This window comes from Gossypium hirsutum, chromosome D04, assembly GCF_007990345.1.
Source record: "Gossypium hirsutum isolate 1008001.06 chromosome D04, Gossypium_hirsutum_v2.1, whole genome shotgun sequence".
NCBI lineage: Eukaryota > Viridiplantae > Streptophyta > Magnoliopsida > Malvales > Malvaceae > Gossypium > Gossypium hirsutum.
This window is the reverse complement of record NC_053440.1, coordinates 23,929,844-23,954,166: the sequence shown is the minus strand read 5'-3', so window position 1 is coordinate 23,954,166 and position 24,323 is coordinate 23,929,844. Positions and strand designations below refer to the sequence as shown.

The window sequence follows — 24,323 nt, the reverse complement described above, 5'->3', positions numbered from 1 at the left end:
CCAATAAAAGGTTAAATGATTGCAAGTCCATGCATGATGAAGGATGTTCATGAGGATCATCATTTTCTCACTACAAATGCAGAATTTTTAGGGTATAATTTGGTCCCTAACTTTTTCAGCATAAAACAGCATCCCAGGAAGATAAATGGGACATAGGAAATGATGACGATGATAATGAAATAACAAAGTATTGGAGGAAAACGCTTAATGATTATGTCTAGCAAGAAACATGCAAATATCCTTCCATGTTCAATCAAGGGGTTTGCAATTTGCATGCATATATGCCCAGGCTGAGCTGCCTCCGTCTTTTCTTTTGCTCTCATCATCTGCCTAAAATCATCAAATAAGCCCCATTATTTGTAAAACTAATCAAATTGCTCTCATCATCTCCAATCATGCATGCAAAATGATTGTATTAAACCATGGCAAACATTTTAATATAGATATAGATATATCGGCACTCACTATGCCGGTGAGAAAATATATTTTTTGCTTATTGAAATAATTGAAAAATATATATTTCATTAGTTTTTTTCTAACATGTGGGTCTAAAGTATTGGGTAATTTCTTTTGGAATTTTTCTTTTTAACTTTTTTAAAAATGTCATTCATATCTTTATTAGAGTTTAACTTTAACTAGAATGATCCTAAAAAAGTCAGATTTAGGCACCTAATACACACTACATCATTTTTTTAGATTGCATGAATAACAAAGTATATTAAGAAACATCAAATTCACTCTTATTATTATTTTTAACACTGAATTTAATCTATTTTTTTTATAAAATTCTAAAATCCTAGACCCCTTTAGACCTTATTCTACTTTAATACTTTCCTTAAAATTCTAAATTTTAACGCAGCTTACTATAAATCATAAATCTAGTTGAAGAAAGCATAAACCTTGTATTATTATTATTATTTTTAATTTTATTTAATTAGTCAAAACTAATTAGGGTTAAATATTATTAAGGATAATTAATTTAGTGTTAGAAAGTGTATCATATTAATTAGAATTCTTTAAAAAAATATTATTAAGGGGAATTGTTATCTCTAACTTCACTCATTAAAGATTATTTTCATTTAATAAGATGGGATTAATATTTTTTTTATGTGAAATATAAATATTTTATTAAAATAATATTTTAATTGATATCATGTTTATTTAGTAAATTATAATTAATGGGCTTACTTATATGAAATAGTTATAATTTTACTTAAAAAATTTAGGCAATATGTTTTTATAAAAGAACTAATTTAATAAAAATATATATATACTTCATAATTATGTTTGTTGTTGTTATAAGTGAAATTTGTTATAAAGGGTTAAAATAAAGGGAATAAGTTATATTAGGATCATCCTAGAAAGTATAGTTTTTAGGCACCAATAAATTAATAGTTTCATGTCATTAAATTTTAAAGATAACAAATTATTATACAGTTGTTTATATCTACTATCTTCTTCAATTTAATTTCACTTTAATTAATTTACTTAAAATAATTAATTTTTTAAAATTATAAACAATCATTTTTTCTTTTTCTTTCTTTTTTTTACAATTTTAATCATTTTTTTCCAAAAGTTAATATTTTTTATTTTTGTGCAATCAATTTTTTTTAAAAAAATTAATTTCTAGACAATGGATTGTTTTCCATTTAAAATTGTTTTATATTTCATGTTATACATTTTTTAAAAGTAAAAATTATATTGCATTGAATATTTAGTGATAAGAATTGTGTAGATTTTTTTTCTAAAAAAATACTAGACTGGGCCTTTAATAACATAAAAAAACCAAATACATAGTCCAAAATCAAACTAAAAAACAAAAAAGGCCAGGCCGAATAGAAATAAAACCGGCCAAACCCATAAAACTCAATTAAAATACCCTAAAAAACTACCAACCAATAAACCAGAAAAATTAAAAGAAACAAACAAAACCCAATCAGATATAGCTTGCAACCACCCAAAAAATAAATGCCCTTATCCCTTGCTTTTTGTAGGTTGCAATCTCCTAAGGCAGGTTTCCAAAATAACATTTTCATTTCTCCTGCCTGTTCCTTTCCCTAACCGAGTTTCACAGAGGTCAAAACTTCAATCTGGTGCCCTTGGTCTTCTCCGATCCAACGCTTCCTTGACGAACCCTGAAACATCTCTTTCATGGTAAATTTCCTCTCCCTTCTTCATACTTTCCGTTGAAATCATATGTTTGAGATGATTTGCTATTTTGGGAACATATTAAAAATCTATTATGAGAAAAAAACCTTTTGCACTACCGAATATCTCTAACGATTGCTCCAATCACTGGTTTGTCTGCTGTGTTTAACTTGGATTTCTTTATCGTTGTCATCGAGTCACCCTCAACTGTCACCGATTCGAACCCAACTGAGCCCCCAATAATATGCCTTTAAAACATGCAAGGGCCTCCATAGCGAACTCCGTCAAAAAAGACTCATGAAAAGTTGTTTTCAAGGTCAATATCTCCCCTGAGGCATTTCTAACCACCACCCCTGATGCTGATTTAGCATTACTACCGTCAAAGGCTGCGTCAAAATTTATCTTCACAATGGCTCCAAGCTAGGGAATCCAATTTACATGGACTTAATGCTTGGTATGTTCCTTTTCCTTCATCTCGCCCAACCCCTTCATATAATCCAATACCCAATCTGCAATTTCCTTCCCCAACGATTTTTTCTCCTTATGCACTAATTTGTTTCTGTTTATCCAGATTGCCCACACTCCACAACAAAACAGTCTACGTTGTTCACTGGCATTATTACTAAAAACTCAGGTTAGCCACTCCCAACTATTCCGTACTAAATTTGAAGAAACCCATAACAGGTCAAAATTAACCTAGGTCTCAGTTGATGTAGGGCACTCCCTAAGAATGTGGTCAGTGCTCTTTGCAACTCCATGACAGTTAGGACATAGCTCTTCAACAGGAATTTGTCTCAGCCTTAGATTAACGAAAGTGGAAACAAAATTCCAAGAAAATTTCCACATTGTAATTTTAATCTTGGAGGGAAGATGTAGTGCCAATAACTTTTTATAAAAATCTATAATATTGGTCTCTATTTGAGCATTATTAGGAAAGAAAGTACCTTTTTGTTATAGTTTATAGCCACTTCTGACTGAGAACTCCCCCAAGGGCTTACCACTCCAAACCCTCAAGTTTTCGTGGGCTTTCTTAGATAAGGGAAAATGCAAGATTTTCGTCGCCATTTCCTCTAGGAAGGTATCAACTACAATACTTTCCCTCCATTCTCCATTATGTGTATCAATTAAGTCCGAAACTAAAAGAATCCCATCACCTCTAACATTGCTATATGAATTATTCGTGATAGACCCCGGTATCCATGCATCGTCTCAAATCAAAATCTTCTCTCCTATACCAACCCGCCAATTAAGTTAACTTTGCAAAAGACCCCTCGTTGCCCAAATACTCTTTCAGGTATAAGAAGGTAGATTTCTCAAACTTGCACTTAAAAAGTCAGAATTTGAAAAATATTTAGCTTTTAGAACCCGCGATAATAAAAAATTCAGATAATTTAAAATGCGCCATCCTTGCTTTGCTAACAATGTAATATTAAAACTAGACAAACTCCGAAAATTATACCCCATCTTCCTTTAAATCACACAAATGGCTCTACCCACACCAATGAATACCTTTTCTTTCATGCCCTTTTTCCACTAAAACTTAGCCATAATGCCCTCCAAATCACCACAAAAAAGATTTTGAAAGTAAAAAACACCCCATAAAATATGTGGGAATAGCTTGCAAAACAGTCTTTATAAAGACCTCCTTACCCTCTTGGATAAAAATCGCACATTCCAACTTTTGATTCTCTTTTTGAATCAATTATTTAGATTCTGGAAAGAGGCCTTTTTATTTCTTCCGATCATGTTGGGCAGCCTAATATACCTTTCAGGATTATTAGAAACTCACACCACTAATAAGCTAGAAACGAGACGTCTACCACCTTCTAAAGTGTTCAAACTAAATAATATGGTAAATTTATCATAGTAAACACGTTGACCCGAACATCTTTAATATTCCATTAACAAAAATTTTAAAACTCGAGCCCTATTGACATTTGCTTCTCCAAAGAGAATGCAATCGTCAGCAAACAACAAATGAGAAATTTAGGGTCCACTTCTACTTGCCTTTGCTCCTCTCATCAACCCATCCCTCATTACTAACCTCATAAAAGCTGATAGACCTTCGCTACAAATCAAAAACAAAAACATGCTTAAAGGGTCCTCTTATTGAAGTCCCCTAAAAGGTCTAAAAACCTCCCCACCTTTCCCATTAATTATGACCAAGTACGAAATAGAAGAAATGCATTTCATAGTTATCCCTACCTATGCCGAATCGAAACCTAATCGTAACATCATTGCCCAAATAAATTCCCACTCAACTCTATCATAAGCTTTACTCATATCCAGCTTCACTACTGTAAATCATTTTTCCCCACTTTCTTATGTCGTAAAGTATGTAAAATTTCATAAGATAGTAGCACATTATCCTAAATCAACCTCCTTGGTACAAAAGCACTTTGGGCATTATCAGTACAAGACTCCAACACATCTTTAAAATGATTAACAATCATCTTTGCTACCACCTTATATAAAACGTTGCATAAACTAATTGGCCTAAAGTTTCCTAAATTCGTTGTGATGAGGTTTTGAGATAAGAACAATATTAGTAACGTACAAAGAATCGAAATTCATACCGTCATTCAAGATGTTCAAGCAATAAGCTATAACATCTGGACCTACTATGTGCCAACACCTTTGAAAAAATAAAGTCGGAAAACCATATTCCCCTGACGCCTTGGTTGGTACTATCCCTTTTAATGCTATCCATACTTCTTCATCAGAATACCTTTCCATTAACCTTCTGTTATCTTTGTTCGAAATACATCTTACAATCCTAGAAAGGATACGATCTGGGTTTTTAACGCCCCTTGTACAAGAGAGGTTTTTAAAAAAAAACCTATATATTTCCTCCATTTCACCCCATCGCTTGTCTCCCTCCCATCCTCATAAGCCAGACTTCTAATAACGTTTCTTCATTTGCGGTTAGTAGCATGGCTATGAAAGAAAGTCGTGTTTTTATCCCCTAGCTTTAACCAATTGGCCCGAGCCCTCTACTTCCAATATATTTCATCCTTCTCAATTTTAAAATTCAATTGGATCTTTGTGTCAATGAGTTCAGCAAGGTTCTCATATCTCTCTCTTTTTTCATCAATATTACTAACTTCGACGACAAAGCCTTTTTTAGGCCCTCTCTATTTTTCTTTATCGATTGTGCCCATGATGTCAATCTTGACTTTAAAACATCCACCTTGTGCAATAAGTTTCCCGAAGTGGATGACCAAACCCGTTTAACCTCAACTTTAAAAAACTCATCCACCTCCCACCAGGCCTCAAAATGAAATTTCATATTTAGAAAGAGGTTACTTCCTTGATTTGTTCAAATGGGTAAACGACAGTGGTCAAAAAAAGAATGTGGGAGGTGCTGAATCACCGCACTAGGGAACAAATTCATCCAGTCCATGTTTGCTACTCTTCTATCCAATATCTCTCTAATATTCGCTTTTGACAAATTTCTCCTTTCCCATGTGAACCAAACCCCCCGAATAACCCACATCCACTAATTGACAATCCTCCAACACATTGACAATCCATTAATTGACAAATTTCCTCTAAAGGCTTCCATTCTCCTTTATCCCTTGGCACCCCTACTACTTTCTCACAAGCATACAATATCTCATTGAAATCACCACTGACCAACTAAAGAAGATCTTGTTGATGCCCTAAACCTCGCAACACATTCTAAGAGGCATCTCTATTACGTACATAGGGATTTCCATAAAAGCCTCTAAATCTCCACTGTGTACCCATATCATTGTCCATAACCTTTACAGCAACGTGATTACTAGAAAAAGTTCTAAGCTTGATTGTAGTATCCCCCTTCCATGTCAAGCACAACTCTCCTATTGACCCATCCGTAGAAACATCAATACCATTAAAAAAACCACACCATTTTCTCACTTTTTCCATTCGATTATTGCTTAACTTAGTATCTATAAATAAGACCACCTAGGGATTATACACCTTTAGCATATGCTGAAGTCTCTTGACAACCCGTGGACTCCCCAAACCACGGACGTTCTAACTTATGATTTTATTGCACTGGTTGGCTTGCCAATCGATAGTCACCAATAAAAGATGAACTTGTCCCAACACCCTTTTTTCTCTACCTAATAGTGTACCAAACTCCTTCCTACCATTCGGACTAACAACCTCCCTTCTGGGTCTCTTTTCTCCATCCATTCCCTTTATCCCATAGCCTTCTGAGTCATGCTCCATATCCGCCTGACCTTGAAACTTCGATGAATCCCTTTCAAGGCTAAGTGGCAAATTGAAGTCCCCCTCAAAATTCACTCCCAACATGGGATCAAAACGAGAGCCAGATTCCTCCCTTCCTCCCCCTCCCTCTCCCCCATACACCAATTAGGATTGTTACTGCCAAACATATTACCCTCATTCATCCCTTCGTATTCATCGTATAACCACAAACTATTCATTGCAAGATATCTCCTAGATTGAGCTTTCAACGACATATCCCAACCAAACTTTACAACTTCAACCTCCATTGCCATTTTTGCTTGGCAGAACATGTTAGAGTATGCCCAAAGATCAATCATGAGATGGTTGTAATAACATACTTGATTTATCATGTTTATTAATATAAGACGTTACCATTATAATTTCAGTTTCTTTTCTGTGTATAAATAAACTATTTTATAATAATGTCCTGAGAATAATATGATTATTCTTAAAAAGTCATTAGTCAAGTATTATTGTTGGATAGGACAACGATAACGCATTAAGACTAACATGTAGTTGATTGATGATAAAGAGTTGTCATTTATATGGAGTGTCAGAATCGATGCATGAATGTGTGTTAGAGAACAACATATTGGACTGACCCGTTATGAGTATGTTTCTTGGATTATTATGTAATTGTCACGACATTACTCATAGTGATTAATATGTATATGATCCTCAGACTTGAGATCATCATAATCCCAACATCGTGAGTTATATATTTTGATACAGTCAAACGTACACCGCAACTGGTTGTTCTATAAAGGCTGATGTTGGATATACCACAATCTATGTAGAGGGATATGGTTGATCGATGTAGGATAAGTCCCTCCTACATAATGGGAGTAATATCTTAGGCCACTTAATTGAGTGAGACTAGAAATGAATGGCCATGCTCAAATAAGTTTATATTAATGTCATACTTATTTGTATATCATAGTCTACTTAAGATATCAAGGAACATGGAATGGACTATACAAGTGTGACTATTCCATGACTTGTGTTCAATCCAGAGATAAAAGACTTAAGGATTCGTGCATGAAAAGATTAATCATAAAAATGTTATGTCGAATCATGATTTCTTGTGACTTAAGTAGCAATGATGCATTGCTAGGTGCCACTTATTGTTTGTAACATTGGAATCATTCTAACATTACTGTTAATGTTACAAGAACCTACAGGGTCACACCCTATAGTTGAAATGAACGGAATAAAACATAATTGGTATTGTGTTTGGTTGTCGCATGAATTAAATTAATTATAGAATTAATTTAATTGGGTAATCAAATATCGAACACATTATATGTACAAGGTTGTTGTACACATAATGAGAATATAATTTTGGTTCGTATATAAATAAATATAGTTTACCGAAATCTTTATTATAATTAATGTAATTATAATTTTCAGTTTTTTAAACATTATTATATTTATTTAATTTTGAGAAACCCTAAAAAAATAATAAGATATAAAATCTCGTTTTTCTTTGCTTGGTGAGTCTAGCAGCCGTCAAAGTAAAGTCTTTTCCAAAACTGTTTGGGGATTCCTTCCATTCATAGTCAACTGGGTAGATTACGTAGAGGTCGAAGTTATCAAAGATTGCAGTTTGGTTCGACAGTAGATCAGATTACTTATTGCCGAGGCGTCGCTGTCTACTCAGAATCACCATTCAGTAATTTCGAAACCCTTTTTCACCCCGATTCGTTCCTCACACATGGATCCATAGTTAGGATTGCTGGGTGTTATATTTTTTTCTGCGCCGTAAGGGTGTCGGCGTTCCAACAGTAGTATCAGAGCCACTTGTGTGAGACGGATTTGGGTTTAAATACTTGGGTGACGCAATTGTATGAGATGCATGCTTTAATTTTATTAAGTTTTCGATTGTTTAAATCGTTTAAGAGTAACCTTATAACCGTTCCTTTTGACAATAGATTAAATGTTAATCATGGTGTTATGGCCTATTCGGTTTTATGTTATTACTGTTAAGTGTTAATATATCTATAACGGTGCGACGGTGGTGTTGACAGTTTCCAGTAAGAGTTAACTAGTTAGTGGAACAAGGGTTGTTCCGGCATGAAACCTCAAGGATTAAAATTTCGAAAACATAATTTTGTTGATAAAAGTTATCAAATCGTGGGGTTTCATTTTAATGAGCCCGCTCCCTCTACCGTCTCAACCCCCATCTTCTTAAAGTATGTTTTATAATAAATAAGATTTGGTGGGACATAAAAGTTGAAAGGATATGTTATAATTCACCATAACAAATTGTTTAATTATGTATGCTATTTTTGACATGCACGGTGTTTGAAATGCATAGTTATAACCCGATGGCCCATTTGATAAAAGGTTTTAATTTTATAAATACGGCCTGCATGTCATGCCTTACTACTATTCTCTTGTATTTCTCTTCTCATCATACTCCATCGTATGTAAAATGAGTTCTGCATATTGTAATTTGCAAGAGTTGCTGTGGGCTAGTCGAGAAGGAAAATGGGCCAACCACTGTGGACCGATAGCTTGAGAAACGGCTTACACCTTTAGGTTTCCTTTTGGTTCTCCCATTAGCTTGGGTTGCACCACCTTAGTTTATGGGCTATAACTATTGCATTTATTTATAACTTTATTCATGTATGAGATGCTATAGATGTCTAAAGCATGCCAAATTTTAAATATGTTAAAATTTGGTAATAATAAACCACATTAATTGATGAGATCAATTAAATGGCTACATGGACTAAAATAAACCATAATTGGTTAGATGAAACGATCTTAATAAAATCTCTCTATTAAAATATTAAGTCAACATAGCCTTTCAATTTTGCCCTCGTTAAGGTCTCGATCAATACTGTGTAGGTTCTGCTAAAGCGAAGTACTAGTATTTATCTTGGTTAAACGCGAAGAATAAACAAGTGATATTTGTTGGTTAAAATTGGTTAATGACTTAACTAGGTTATTCTAATAGGATTAGAAACCTAGAGACAAGTAATTTGGATAAATCATAAGATGATTAGAACAAGAGTTGTTCACCAAACTTGAATAGTTACATATGATGTAATTAGCAAGTGTTGCTTACCTAGATAACCATAATCTTAAGAGTAAAGCCAAAGTTGACTTAAGAGGAGGTGAAATATGGATCCTTAACCCACTTGAAATACTTTTCGAGAAAGTCTTTCTGAAACTAATATATGAGGGTATTAATTTTGTAATAAAATAGTGGGAACATCATATAATAAATTTCATTTAATGATTGATATAAATTTGATAAATTTTCACACGCATAATTTTATTGTTGTAGATATATTATGGCTGCAAACACTAATACACTCCCATTGTGATCGGTCCTTGAGAATGACAAATTGAATGGTTTAAATTTTCTTGAATGGTTCTGTAACTTGAGGATTGTCCTCAAACAAGAACAAAAATTATATGTCATTCAACAACCGGTTCCTAACGAACCACCCGCTAATGCCTCGAGGGCTGATAGAGATGCTTACAAGAAGCATCTCGATGACATGGTAGACGTTGGATGTCTTATGCTTGCCACTATGAATCCTGAGCTTCAGAAGCAACATGAGGACATGGTTGCTTATGAAATGATTGAGCACCTAAAAGAACTTTATCAAGGGCAAGCACGGCAAGAGAGGTTCGATATCTCTAAAGCCCTATTCCAATGTAAGCTGGCTGAAGGAAGCCCAGTAGGACCTCATGTCCTTATGATGATTGGCTATATTGAAAGCCTGTCTAAGCTTGGGTTTCCATTGACCCAAGAGTTAACCACTGATGTTATTCTGCAATCGTTGCCGGATAGCTACAGCCAGTTTTTCCTCAATTTCAATATGAATGAAATTGATAAGACTCTGCCACAGTTGCTCAGTATGTTACGAACTGCTGAAGGCAACATGAAAAAGGTTGGACCCAAGCCTATACTGATGGTCTATAATAACAAGGGCAAGGGAAAGGCTAAAGTTCAGACAAAGCCTAAGGGCAAAGGTAGGTCCAAGCCTGGAAAAGTAAAGGCTGCATTGAAACCTAAAGGTGGGGTGGCTAAGGAAGGAAATTGTTTTCATTGTGGTGTGACTGGACATTGGAAGTGGAACTGCCCTATCTACCTTGAAGAAGTCAAGAAGGCCAAAATAAGCGGAACGTCTACTTCAGGTATTTATGTTATTGATATTAATTTATTAACTACTATTTCATGGGTATTAGATACTGGTTGTGGTTCTCACATTTGTACTTCTGTACAGGGACTGCAAAGGAGTAGGACTTTGGCTAGAGGAGATGTGGACCTACGAGTTGGAAGTGGAGCAAAAGTTGCTACATTAGCTGTGGGAACATATAATTTATCTTTGCCTAGTGGACTTGGTTTATGTTTAGAGGATTGTTATTATGTGCCCAGTTTGACTAAAAACATTATTTCAATTTCTTGTTTAGACAAAATTGGTTTTGAGATAATTATTAAGAATAAGTGTTGTTCCTTTTATCTCAATAATGTTTTCTATGGTTCGGCACAATTGATTAATGGCTTCTATATTTTAGATCAAGTGAATCTCATTTACAATATAAATACTAAAAGATCAAAAATAAATAACTAAAATCAAACTTATCTATAGCATTGTCGTTTGGGCCACATAAGTGAGGAACGCATATCTAAGCTCCATAAAGATGGTCTCTTAGATTCATTTGTTTTTGAACAATTTGAAGTATGCGAATCTTGCTTATTAGGAAAAATGACTAAATCTCCTTTTACTGGTAAAAGTGAATGAGCTAGTGATTTATTGGGCTTAATACATTCTGATGTATGTGGGCCAATAAATACACAGGCTAGAGGAGGATTTCACTACTTCATTACTTTCACTGATGATTTCAATAGATATGGGTATATCTATCTCCTGCGCCATAAGTCTGAATCCCTTGAAAAGTTTAAGGAATTCAAAAATGAAGTACAAAATCAACTAGGCAAAACTATCAAGACAATTCGATCTAATCGAGGTGGGGAGTATTTAAGCTTAGAGTTTGATGATCTTTTGAAGCAATGTGGGATTGTCTCACAACGTACTCCTCCTGGTACTCTTCAATGGAATGGAGTTTCTGAGAGAAGAAATCGAACTTTGTTAGACATGGTTCGATCCATGATGAGTCATTCTGATCTCCCAACTTCGTTTTGGGGACATGCACTTGAGACAGCTGCTTTCACACTAAATCGTGTTCCATCTAAATCGATTCAAAAGACGCTATATGAGATGTGGACTGGGAAACGTCCTAGTATGTCTTTTATGAAAATTTGGGGTTGCGAAGCTTATGTTAAACGTCAGATGTCTACTAAGCTTGAACCAAAATCTAAAAACTTTTATCAACAGAATCGTTCATATGAATCATATTTAAAGGTGACATAAGAGTAACTGCCAGGCGAGAACATCACTTTCTTCTTACCATTCAAAGGGTGTCTAACATCCAATTGAACCCTTATACGTAAATAGCTTCGCATCCCTTTCCCTAAACTAGATCCATCATATTTCAAAAATTTACTAAGGAAATCACCCAATTGTCTGGCCATAGTGTCATTAAAAAACCCCGGGGAAACATCATGAACCTGAACCAAAAAATTCACAAAAAACTAAAGGCACCCTCTTTGGGTCTTCACCCAACTCCAAGCAATGCATCATCAACAAATGATTGTTGAAAGTCCATGGGGATCCCTTTAGCACCCTCTTTAAATCCATTTTATGGAAAAACTTGAACAAAAATCTTTTCTCACCCATATATGAAATCTGAACTCTTTTAATAGGGTGTCGCAAATTCGCCATCGTACACCTCATTGCCGAGAAGTGAAACCGTTGGAAAACAACCTACCAGACAAAACTCATAAACCTCCGTTGTAGCAACAGGATCCCTCTATACTCATAAAATTTCCTCTTCCTCATCATCCAAAGACAAACCAGCCAGTTCATTTTCCATGATCAAGAGAAATACTCCAAAAAACATAAAAGCAAAACAGAACCCTTCCTAAACCCAGCTCACCACAAATCATGTCGTCACCCCCACAAAAGCAAGAAAAAATACACAAACCTAAAACCAAAAAATGTGCCAAAAAATATCAAACAATAACGTGTTAGGGAAAGTAGACTGTATAGAATTGTGTAAATTTTAAAGTTTCTATGTTATTTGATTTGATTTGATTTTAATTAATTATGTTTAAAAAAAATACTAGAGTTGGAGAGTAGGTTGAATATGGATGGGTGTATAATAATAATTTCATATCTTTAAAATTTGATAATATGATAAAATTTTATTAGTGCCTAAAAATTTTAATTATTGGGATCATTCTAATATAAGTTATTCCATAAAATAAAATATAAAAAATTTGGTTTTACTAGAAAGTCAAACGTTTTAGCAAATGTTGTTAATAAGACTGCATAATTTGAACACTCTTTTTATGATACTTTTCTTCTTTCTTACTCAGAGAAACTTCGGATAAAATTCTCAGCAAAGATTAACCTAAAACCAAGTCTAAATTATTTCACATATTGATAGACTTGATAAAATAGTTGCCTACCATTTAGCTAATTGGGCGTTGATTTGTAATGACATTTTATCGTAGTTTTTACTACGTTAAGGATGTTGTTTCTTTTTAATGATACGAATTAACCTTTTACCTAAAGAAAAAAATACCAAGTGTGGTATGATGTGTCACGAAACTTACTAAAATTTTGACTAAGGCAAGTACATTTATCAATTAATAGTATAACTACAGTGAAAAAAATCATTCCCACATGTACTAGTAAATACTGTCTTTCTATTATTTAACTGAATAATTTGAGTGATTGATTAAAACTAAAATTAACTAAATTAATTAACTAATGAATGCGACAAAAAATCATAAAAATAATCGAGTAACAACCAAGAAGCGAAACAATAACAAGAAAAGAATCGCCTCAATTTATCTATCACTATCAATCTAAATTACGTAATTTCTTAACTTAACACATTGAGCTGTAGAAATCCCTAAATTATGCTAAAATCAATTTCAAGCATAAGAGCAACCGACTCTAAGTTGATTAATTGAAATTTCTTTCTAATTAAAACCTCTATTATTGCATTAGCTTATACTATGGATTCCCCTATTAGATTTGACTCTAATTCGGTAGATTTATGTCGTCCTATTTCTAGGATCGCGTGCAACTCTACTCAATTACGTAAGATCTACTCTTAGATTGGGTCTATTCAACCATCAATTAAGCACATCGAATATGAATCAATAATTTAGAAATATCAAACCAAGAATTAAGCACACATAATTGAGAATAAGAAACTAAGTATTTATTGAGTAAAATAAAAATCAAACGACAGAATTCATCATAGGGTTCATCTCCCTTAGCTATGTAGAAAATTAGTTCATACTTGAAAATAGAAACATCCAAGATACAGTATAACTGAAAGGAATAAAGAAACTCATGATAACTTCCTATGCAACCGGGAATCTTCAATCTTCACAAAAATCTACTTCAAAGTCGGCTTCAATAGTATTTTTCGAGTTGTTTTATTGAATATTCTCTACCGACTCTCTCCTATGTTCTTATTTTTGTCATATATACGTCTTGTCTGAAAAACCTAAAAATCACAATTTTTCGCTATTCGATATACAATCTTGTGAAATCGACACAGCCTACCACACGCCCTTGTAAGTTACACGATTGTGTGGTCTGGCCGTGTGAAATGGTTCAACCTGTGTGGCTCCTGTAGCTTGCTCTGACGCTTTGATTTTCACTCGTTTTGCTTCCAAGTGCTCTATTAGGCATCAAAACTTGAATTTAAAGGATTAGGAGAATAAAATCCACAATTAACATCAGATAATCACCCAAACATGTTACTTTTAACACTTATCATGGTACATGTATTTTGAAAATGTTCACTATTGTCTATCAATATATGTTTTATTATGATACATGTATGTTTATAAAATGTTCAATATGGTACTTGTACTCTGAAAATGTCCAATGTGGTACTTGAACTATTAATATGTGTTTTATTATAGTACTTGGTGTTAACACTGTTAGTGAATTGCTAAACAAGCCACTGAAAGTTCAACACGTAGAATTTTTTTTCCAAATCATCAAGTTCACATGGATAATATATCATTATGTGAAAAACTAGATAAAAAATGAATTAAAAAACGAATAACTAAAAATATGGTTAACAAAAAGAATCAAATACTAAACTTACATAAACAAAAACGTCAGATATTCCATTTAAGCAATTTGTCATATTCTTCAAAGAGATTTCCATTTGAAATAACATCTTTAAATTTTTTTTAAACAATATTCTTTTAGTTTCATGAAAGTATAAATTTAGTATTTACTTCTTTTTTATTAACCATATGTTTAGTTGTTTGATGATTTGAAAAAGAAATTTACATATTGAATTTTTAATGGATTGTTTTGTAATTTATTAATAGTATTAATACTAGCTACCATAATAAAATATATATTAATAATGTAGATAATACATTAAATATTTTCAAATTATAATATTATATTTTACAAAAACATGTTCAAAATTTTCAAAAATAGATGTATGTATGGTATCAGCCTTTTTGTCATTTGATTTTATCTTAAAAGGGGTGATCTTACTTATGTCTGAGTGCGGCTTACAATGTTTGGAAATCTAAGTAAAGTAGGGTTGTGATGTTACATAATCTAAATTAAGATTTTATATAATGCCAAATATATGAATATTTGTGATGAGAGCTTCACCAATTATTATAATGAGCAACAGTAAGAAAAGCTCGAGACAAAATATTTTTGCTTTAGTTGGATTTGAACCGTATCAAATCAATGGAATCAGATAACCCCGATTGATGAGCAAATTTAATCGGAACGGTCAAATTCGGTTAGTAAACTATTAAGCATTTAAATTAATCAACAATTTCATCGTTTCTCTTCTGCCAAATAACCAATAAATTATTTTTCTTCCTTCCAAGTTTCATTTGTTTGTGCTTTCAATATTTCTTGTCAATTATTAATTCAATATAATTTTAATTATCATCTACAAATATGATTTATAAAAATATAATGATGAAATTTTTAAGTCAAAGAACTTATAATTTAAATTTAAACATCATAATAAACTCTAATTATGATCAAAATTAATTATTATAAAATATGATTAAATTAATAATCTGAATAATTTCTAAATTTATATTATTCATATTAATTAAACTAATATGAAATTTGATTTAAAAAATCGTACATGATATTTACATATAATAGAATTTCAACTTGAAATTTAAAAATTCTTAAACCTCATCACCGTATTATACTTGATTACCCATCATTATATTATACTTGGTACCATCTATATACCAAAAAAAAATTATTAATATTTCAAAATTTATTAAATGATTTTTTTTAAAGAAAGAGGACGGGTTATCCAGGATTTGAATGTAGGATATGATGTCACTTATCAATGGACTTTTAAAATTATGTAATGGGGCTTTTACATAAATAATATAAAAAAATTATTTATTGAAATGAGATTGTCTATCCATCATTTACAAAAATAGGCAAATGGAACTGTGAATCCTCGATGCCATCTAAGCAATCAGTGGCACCACCTTCTGTCATAATAATAATTGGTATCTAAAAAAATATTTTTTTTTGGGTGCCGCCTGAGCAATTGGCTACATTGGTATGTATCTTCTTCGTATTTCTCATTTAAATACTTTTCTGTCTGACAAAAAAATAATATTTTTTAATGGTGTCGCTGACGTGTCAGGTGGTATCGAAATAATTTAACATTAATTTTTTTATTAAACTAAAAAAAATAAAAAGGCTAAAAGCTCGAGTTTAGAACCTAAACCCGTGACTGAGGGGTCACATCGGTAGCAGGCCGTCAAGTCGGTACCGGTCCCTAAACTTCAGTCACGGGCTCGTACCTGGGCGGTCAGGCGACACTGGCCTAACGACCTGCCATCGATGTGACCCTTTAGTCACGGGTTCGAGTCCCTAAACCCGAGTTTTAGCCTTTATATTTTTTCAATTTAATAAAAATAATTTGATGTTAAATTATTCTGGTGTTGTCTGACATGTGGGCGATACCATTAAAAAATATTTTTTTTGTTAAACAATATAGTATTTGAGGGAGAAATACCGGGGGGAGGTACATACCGGTGTCGTCAATTGCTCAGGTGGCACCCAAAAAAATTATTATTATTTAGATACCAATCATTTTTCTAACAGGGAGGGTGCTAGGATCGATTGTTCAAGTGACACCGAGGATTCATTGTCTCATCTGCCTATTTTTGTAGATAATGGGTAGACAATCCCATTTCAGTAAATAATTTTTTTATATTATTTATGTAAAAAATCATCAATGGAGTTTGAATGTAGGATATGATGTCACCCATCAATGATTTTTTTTATAAAAGAAGAGGATGGGTAATTATGTAATATTTGACATATTTTTGTAATTATTTATATGATTTGTAAAAAATTATTTATAAAATTAAAGTAGTTTTATATATTTTTGTAATTATTTATATGATTAATATTTTAATGATTCAATTGTTGAATTTATTAATATAATTGTGCTTGTCATTCATGTAAATTTTTAAACCAATCAAATATTTTTATCATATCGATTTAAAGTATTCTATTTATTAATATATATTCAACGGATGATTTTCTTTACATAAAACAAATAGATAGAAATTTTAAATTTACATCAAATTTGACATGATTTATATAAATAAATCATAAAATATAACGGTTAAATTATTAAAATATTAATCATATAAATAATTATAAAAATACATAAAATTACTTTAATTTTTACATTGTGTAAATGAATTATTTAATAATATACCCTAATAAGTAATTTTTTAATTCAATAGACAAAGCTTAAGCGTGAATTATGTGTTGAAATTCCAATTACTGATATTTGTATTAATTCCCCACGTAGAAATGATTGGTGATGGTGGCCATTGTCTCCTTAACTCACTGCACTGGTGTCCCCATTGGCCATCACACAGTCCTCAACCCCACCCTTTTGCATCTTCTTCTTCGTTCCAGTTTCATTCAAGTTTTATCCTATTTTTTGATTTTTTTTTCTCTTCTTAATTTCTCGCACGTCATCGCTTCTAGTCTAACCAAACCCGCCCAATCATCGTTTTCTGATCCTCTCTCACTCCGATCACATGTGACTCATGTTTTTCCTTTTCTTTTGAATTCACCAAATAAGCTCTTGTACTTACCAAATGTTCAGTATCTGAATTTACGCTTATAAGAGTAAAGCTACTGAAACACCTAAGAAAAACAACTTTGGGTTATACATAACATACAGAAAAATATAAAACACTCACCAATGTATAAACTTGTCAAGATATGTATAATACAAATCATTAGCATGTTAAAAGTTATACAAATATAAAATATCATAAATATAATTATAACACGAGAAAATAAAGGAATACAATACGAATGAATACATGAAATGCAAAATTTGCTTTGGATGTGAGAGGCCTTAGAATCTTTGGCTCTTAGTCTAGAAAGGGGCGTAAAATTCTTAAAGTAGCATATGATTATTCTTGCAGACTTGAACTTGACTACTGCGATTCTGCATCCTATACATCACTTTCATCTTCTTCTGCATGCCTTGTTTCTTTATTGTTTTAAAATTTTAACCCCCTAAAACAACAATCTTTTTCTTATTAGGGACATCATGAAAATATAATTATGTTACTTCCTCTCTTTTTTTTCTTTTGAGATTCTGGTATGACATTGCACCATACTAGTTTCTCTCCCTTTGGGCTTTTCCATGTTCTCTTAAACCTAAAGATAAACTAAACAGATATTTACACAACTATTAGAAAGGTTTTTTTTTTATTTTACTATTCAATTTTTTTGGTCACCTCAATTAAATGATTAACTGGAATTTGAAGTGGTAACTCTTATAATTGATATAGTAATAACTTTAATCCTTAACATTTATACATTGTGTCAATTCAGTCTTAATTCTAACAAATTGAACCTTTAATATTTATATGTTGTGTAATTTGATCCTTTTGTAGTTCTACTTTTCTTTGTGACCATTTTTTACGTTGTACTTATGTTTGATTCAATGAAAAAATTAACAACAAAGAGACATAAAATTACCTAAATTTTTAAAAATAGTCAATTCAACATCTTTGAAAAAAAAAACATCCAATTCACTAATTTAACCCAATTATAAGTCCAACAGCTTAAAAAAAAAAAGCTTTGATTTACTTCATCAACTGCAACCAGCTTAAGCTAACAAAAATGAATTAATTATATTTGAGAGATATCTAGTTATTAGTCATTTGAAGTATAAGGAACAGAATGTATTTGAGGATTGTTTGGTTAAATAATTAACAATTTTTTAATTTTTTTTGTTTTTATTTATAATTTAAACATTGTGTATTGAATTATATTTTCATGTAAAAAAATGATAAAGTTAGGCAATGTGAAAATTTTTAGGTTTTTTTTAAAAAAATTAAGACTAAATTGACACAGTGTGTTAACATTAAGGACTAAATTTGTTATTATGTTAATTTTAAAAATTGTCACATCATCTTTTCGTTAATCATTTAATGGTGAGTGACTAAAAATAATAATTGGATTACAAGTGTAGTTTACCCTAAACCTAATTTATCTTTTATTAGTTAAGCATGCAAGTCGACGATTTGCTTGCAACTTAATTATTCAAACTCCATAAATTATTCAATGAGTAAATATTTGGTTATACATTTTGCTTTAAGTGCAAAAATCATTGAGGACATACCAATATAGAGATGACATTGTTATTTCTATGAAAAGTTAATTTGAAATTTTCAATAATTTATCAAATATAATGAAATTACTACACTAGAGGCACAATATTCAATTTGACATTTCTAGTAATTATCAAATAATTTTTATAATTTGTATATTTTTTAAAATTATCTAAAAAATCCCGTTCAGGATAAACCTGGACAAATAATTGACTAACTTCAAATAAATTTGAACAACCATTTGTCTATGTCGAATTAAATTCTTTTATTTTTTTTCTTGCAAAGAAATTTTTTTTTCTTCTTGTCAGATTAGATTCTTTTATTTATTTACTTTCTTATGACACAACAATTTTGATTATCAAATTGTTTTTTACTAAAGCATCAGTCTATTTTTGATAATTTTTAATCAAATTGAAGGGTTAAACCTATTTATTTATGGTTCTAAGAACAATATTTCTAGTGATCGACACACTTCTTCTAAATTGTTTCTCATTATTAAGAGAGGGAAACAAAGATAAAATATGAGTTTATTTTATAGCAATAGTAATTAATTATTGTTGTTTCAAGGTCAATCTATTCACTCACCTAAATAATATTTTTCCTTTTCCACTAATAAATAAACTAATTAAATTCGTGTTTTTATAACCAATTCGATCCCCTAATTGGATCCGGAGAAAACGCCTACAAAAAGATCATTTGTCCATCCTAGATGTAGTTTTAAATAGTTATAAAAATATATTTATTTAATAAAAATTTTTAATTTTTAAAATATTTGCTATCTTGACATTTTGCCAAGTCAACATTAAGTAACATGGTATTCCACGAATCATTATTTGGTTGGATTGTTGGTGTGCAAGTTTTTCTTTTTTCTTTTTTTCTGAGGACTTTTTTTTACCATTAAGCTTGTAAAAATTTAAGGGGGAGATAATTTAAAACACATGCATATTGAAATTTAATCCTTTTTCTCCCCTTTTTAGTATATAAAAAGCAATGAAAACAATATATCAATAAATGTGAGTACTAAAATTTGATTAAAAAACACATAAAAGCATAATGAGAGAGAAAGACCAAACAGAGGAATTTCAAGGAAAATAATATGTCAAACAGTCAAAGAAACATTATTGAAATTCATTTGTAAAGACAACTTTATGCAATATTCAATAGTTCATGCAATTTAATTCTAAATGCACGCAAGTTTCGTACATAGACATACCTAAGAAACATAGCAATTGTTGTAAAAAATTGTTATCATGACATGATTCTTATGTGAAAATTGCATACTAAAGATAAATTCAATAAATTCGTACCCAATTTCTATTTTTATTTCTTCCCTTTTTGGATGTATATTCTTAAAGATTTCTGCCCTCAAAAGAGTATAAAAGCATGAAAAGCACAAACTAGATATAAAAAGCAATCAAAGCTAACCAATAACTATTAGGTGTAGTGGTAACATTATACTTTTAAGGAATTCAAGTTTAAACTTGAAGACGACATTGTTAGAAAAAGTAATTACAAACTTCGAATATGAATCGTAAAATAAATATGAAAGATAAAAGTTATAATGATACCAACATAAAAAAATATAAAAAAGAGATATATGCAAAGCATGCTTTATTGAATGAATAAGTCACGTAAATAATCAAAAAGCATTTTATTCAAAAACAGATACTAAACATCACATATTATCAGCATGTTTGATACTAAATGACAATTCTATAAAGAATTAAGACATGATGATAAAGGCATCCAATAAATAATATATCAAATAAAAAGTGCAAAAGATACCCATATGAGAGTGATGTATATGGGAGATGAACATGGCATATAAATTCAAGTTTATATCAAGTGTAACTCAATATGTCATGGCAAAAAAGCATATAAATTCAAGTTTATATCAAGTGTAAGCTCAATATGTCATGACAAAAAGACATCTAAAAAGATATCACAAATTATAGCAGCACGCGAAGAATAGGATAAACCTAAATAAAAATAAAATAAAATATTAAACCTATATGCATTTCCTAAATGCAAGTACAGTATACACATCTTAAGGTAATGGATCAATCAGAGCTAGACTTATGAAATTAAAAAATTTAAATTTTACAATACTATATAGATTGCCCATCATAGAGTCAAGGCAGGATAAAAACATTTTTTTTTATCATCTTCAACATTTTCAACAAAAAAATATGTTCATTTTAAAATTATTTGAACTATTTAAAAGAGTTTTATAGCACATTTTAAGAATGTCCAAATGGTTTCAATGCCCATAGCTTCTCAAAAACAATATTTGGTCATTTAGGTTTTAGAGAATCTTTCAAACTTCGATTCAAAACATCAATCCTCAAAGCTTTGCAAGTTTGTTACAATTCTTTATTTAAGCAGGTTAAAAAATAATAATTCAAAAGGTTCAAAATTTTTTTAGTAAATTACTTGCTAAAAAAAATTCCACAAATTAAAAAAAAATGATTTATTATGAAAACATAATATTTTAAAATCAATAAAATCTTTTAAGCTTTGTATACTACTCTTACATATGTGCAAAGAAATATGGTATGTTCTAACATGCATACATCCTAAAAACATCCCTAAGCTTGATTTAAAAAAAAAACAACCAATTAAACCAAAGATCATGCTTAAGATCAAAGTAGAACAAACATTGATAGGCAATAAGCAATTCACCTTTAATAAGATATAAGCTTCATAATATCTTACACCTAGTTAGAAAGAATATCGAGACATGAACTTTATTTTTATAATTTATCAAATATGATGAAATTACTTAAGGCATAGGGTTTATGTCTCGAGATTTACAAATAAGGTTCATGTCTTGAGACTTACAACCCTTAAAACAAAATTTAACTTGTAACACAATATTATCTTTACTGACCCAAAATTTAAGGATAGTTAGGATTAAATTAAAAAGATTAGCAAATTTTCGGACTACGCTAGGAAATTTAAAAAAATTCTTTTGAATAGTTAGATCTCAATTTTGGTTTGATTAGAATGGAACTGACTGGTTCCATAGTGGGAGACAAAATGATTAAGAATGAATGGTTGTGGCAATCGATGGAGATCACGCCAAAGGAGTATATATGTGTGTGTGTGTGTTGCTCTAAAGAAGAAGATGATTTAACTAAAGAAAGCTCTATATACCACAATAGTCGTGTGAGTTGAAATCTGGTGGTAGAGAATTTGAGGGACTGGTAAGTTTCCTTACCTCTCTGTACTTATGGATTAAAGAAAGAGATAGAGTAAGAACTCTAAAAAGCTTCTTGCAATGATGAGTTTTGAGTTTTATAAGCTGGACATCTTCAACTTACCCAAATAAATAGTTGTCATGCTTAACTACCAGGACAAAAGAGGCTTTAGCGATTTAGACCAGCTAAGCTGACAAGGATAAGGAAGCGAGGTGAGCTTATGTACCTTACCTTTGGATGATAGATGATGATAGATAATCTGGCATGGTGGTTGCTAAATGATAAATCGTATGATATGCTTGATTATTGTACGCATGTTGAAATGGGGAAATTACCAATGTGTTAGATGAAGTCAAGATGAGAAAAAGGGTGACTTTGTTAGACACTTCCACGATATTGCTGAGTGCAAACCGTGATGTGTATAGCTCCGGGTTTTGTAGAGGGGACACTACAGTGTTTGAGCATTAAGTTTAGGAATGGAGAAATGAAGGAATGGGTAGAGGAATAGGGTAAATTAGAATTCCTTTAAGATTTTGCCATCCGAGATTAGTTTTGCACCTTTTTCAATTTAGTCCTTTTTACTAAATTAACTATCAAAACGTTAAAATTTTCTAATGAGACTTTAATACTAACTCAATGACACTCCGTAAATATTTATTAAAATATTTACGGCTCGATTTATAAAATTGAAGTCTCGATACTTCAATTTAAAAACTAATTAATTTAATAAATATTTTTAAAGCACAAATTACTAATTCATAAGCCTTCCTAAACTCATAATTTGTTCACAAACAGTAAATAATAAAATTTTCGAACTCACTTGTCGGATTTAATGGTCTTGAAACACTATTTTCGACACCACTGAAAATTAGGCCGTTACAACTCTCCCCCTTTAGGAAATTTCGTCCTTGAAATTTGTTACCTGGAAATAGATTCGGATATTATGATCTCATCGATTTCTCTATTTCCCAAATAGCCTCCTCTGAACCATGACGATGCCATAACACTTTTACTAACGGTACTCGTTTGTGTCGCAACTGTTTAACTTCTCAAGCTAAAATCTTCACTGGTTCTTCTAAGTAAGTCAAATCCGGTTGTAGCTCAATTTCATTATGAGGAATCACGTGTGAAGGATCTGATCTGTATCGTCTCAGTATCGATACATGGAACACGTTATGGATCTTTTCAATTTTTGGAGGCAGAGCTAATCTATAGGCTACAGGGCTGATTCTTTCGATAATTTCATACGGCCTGATAAATCTTAGACTTAATTTCCCTTTTCTACCAAACTGCAATACTTTCTTCCACAGTGAAACCTTTAGAAATACACGATCACCCACATCAAATTCTATCTCTCTTCTTTTCAAATCTGCATATGATTTCTGATGGTCAGAAGCTGCTTTCAAATTATCCCGGATAATTCAAACTTTAACTTCAGTTCCCGGATCAAATCGACTCCTGCTAGCTTGGATTCACTCAATCCAGACCAATACAATAGAGTCTTACATTTTCTTCCATAAAGAGCTTCAAATGGTGCCATTTTGATACGGGATTGATAACTATTATTATATGCAAATTCGGCTAAAGCTAAATATCTTTCCCAACTATCTCCAAACTCGAGTATACAGCATCTCAACATGTCTTCTAGAATCTTAATCACTCGTTTTGATTGCCCGTTGCCTGAGGATGAAATGCTGTGCTGAAATTCAGCTTAGTACCAAGAGCTTCTTGTAGTTTGCCCGTCGGCCCGTGTGGCCAGGCCGTGTGGTTCACACAGCCAAGGGATGCGTCCATGTCTTAGGCCATGTGGGAATTCAATGTGGGACACACGGCTGTGTCCCAGCCCGTGTCTCTACCTGTGGAACCCTCTGACTTGGGTCACACGACCAACTACACGCCCGTGTGAAGGGTGTAGGGGTCATACGACCAAGCCACACGCCCGTGTGCTAGGC

At 31.8% G+C, this 24,323-nt stretch overlaps 1 protein-coding gene across 26 annotated transcripts; it reads left to right on the top strand.

The window, feature by feature from the left end:
* The first annotated feature begins 1,913 nt into the window (after window positions 1-1,913).
* On the top strand, window positions 1,914-10,926 carry LOC107898302 (uncharacterized). 26 transcript variants are annotated; one of them, XM_016823820.2, is made up of 5 exons: window positions 1,927-2,154; window positions 2,517-2,602; window positions 2,720-2,782; window positions 9,683-10,542; window positions 10,632-10,926. In XM_016823820.2, exons 4-5 carry the CDS (start codon window positions 9,900-9,902, stop codon window positions 10,646-10,648), a joined length of 660 nt encoding a protein of 219 aa, XP_016679309.2. In that variant the 5' UTR covers window positions 1,927-2,154; window positions 2,517-2,602; window positions 2,720-2,782; window positions 9,683-9,899; the 3' UTR covers window positions 10,649-10,926. The 26 variants fall into 26 exon arrangements, 17 of the variants coding, with proteins under 17 accessions (XP_040947210.1, XP_016679309.2, XP_040947220.1 ...); XM_041091286.1 differs by having other exon boundaries at window positions 7,894-10,542; XM_041091290.1 differs by having other exon boundaries at window positions 7,891-10,542.
* Window positions 10,927-24,323: the final 13,397 nt, after the last annotated feature.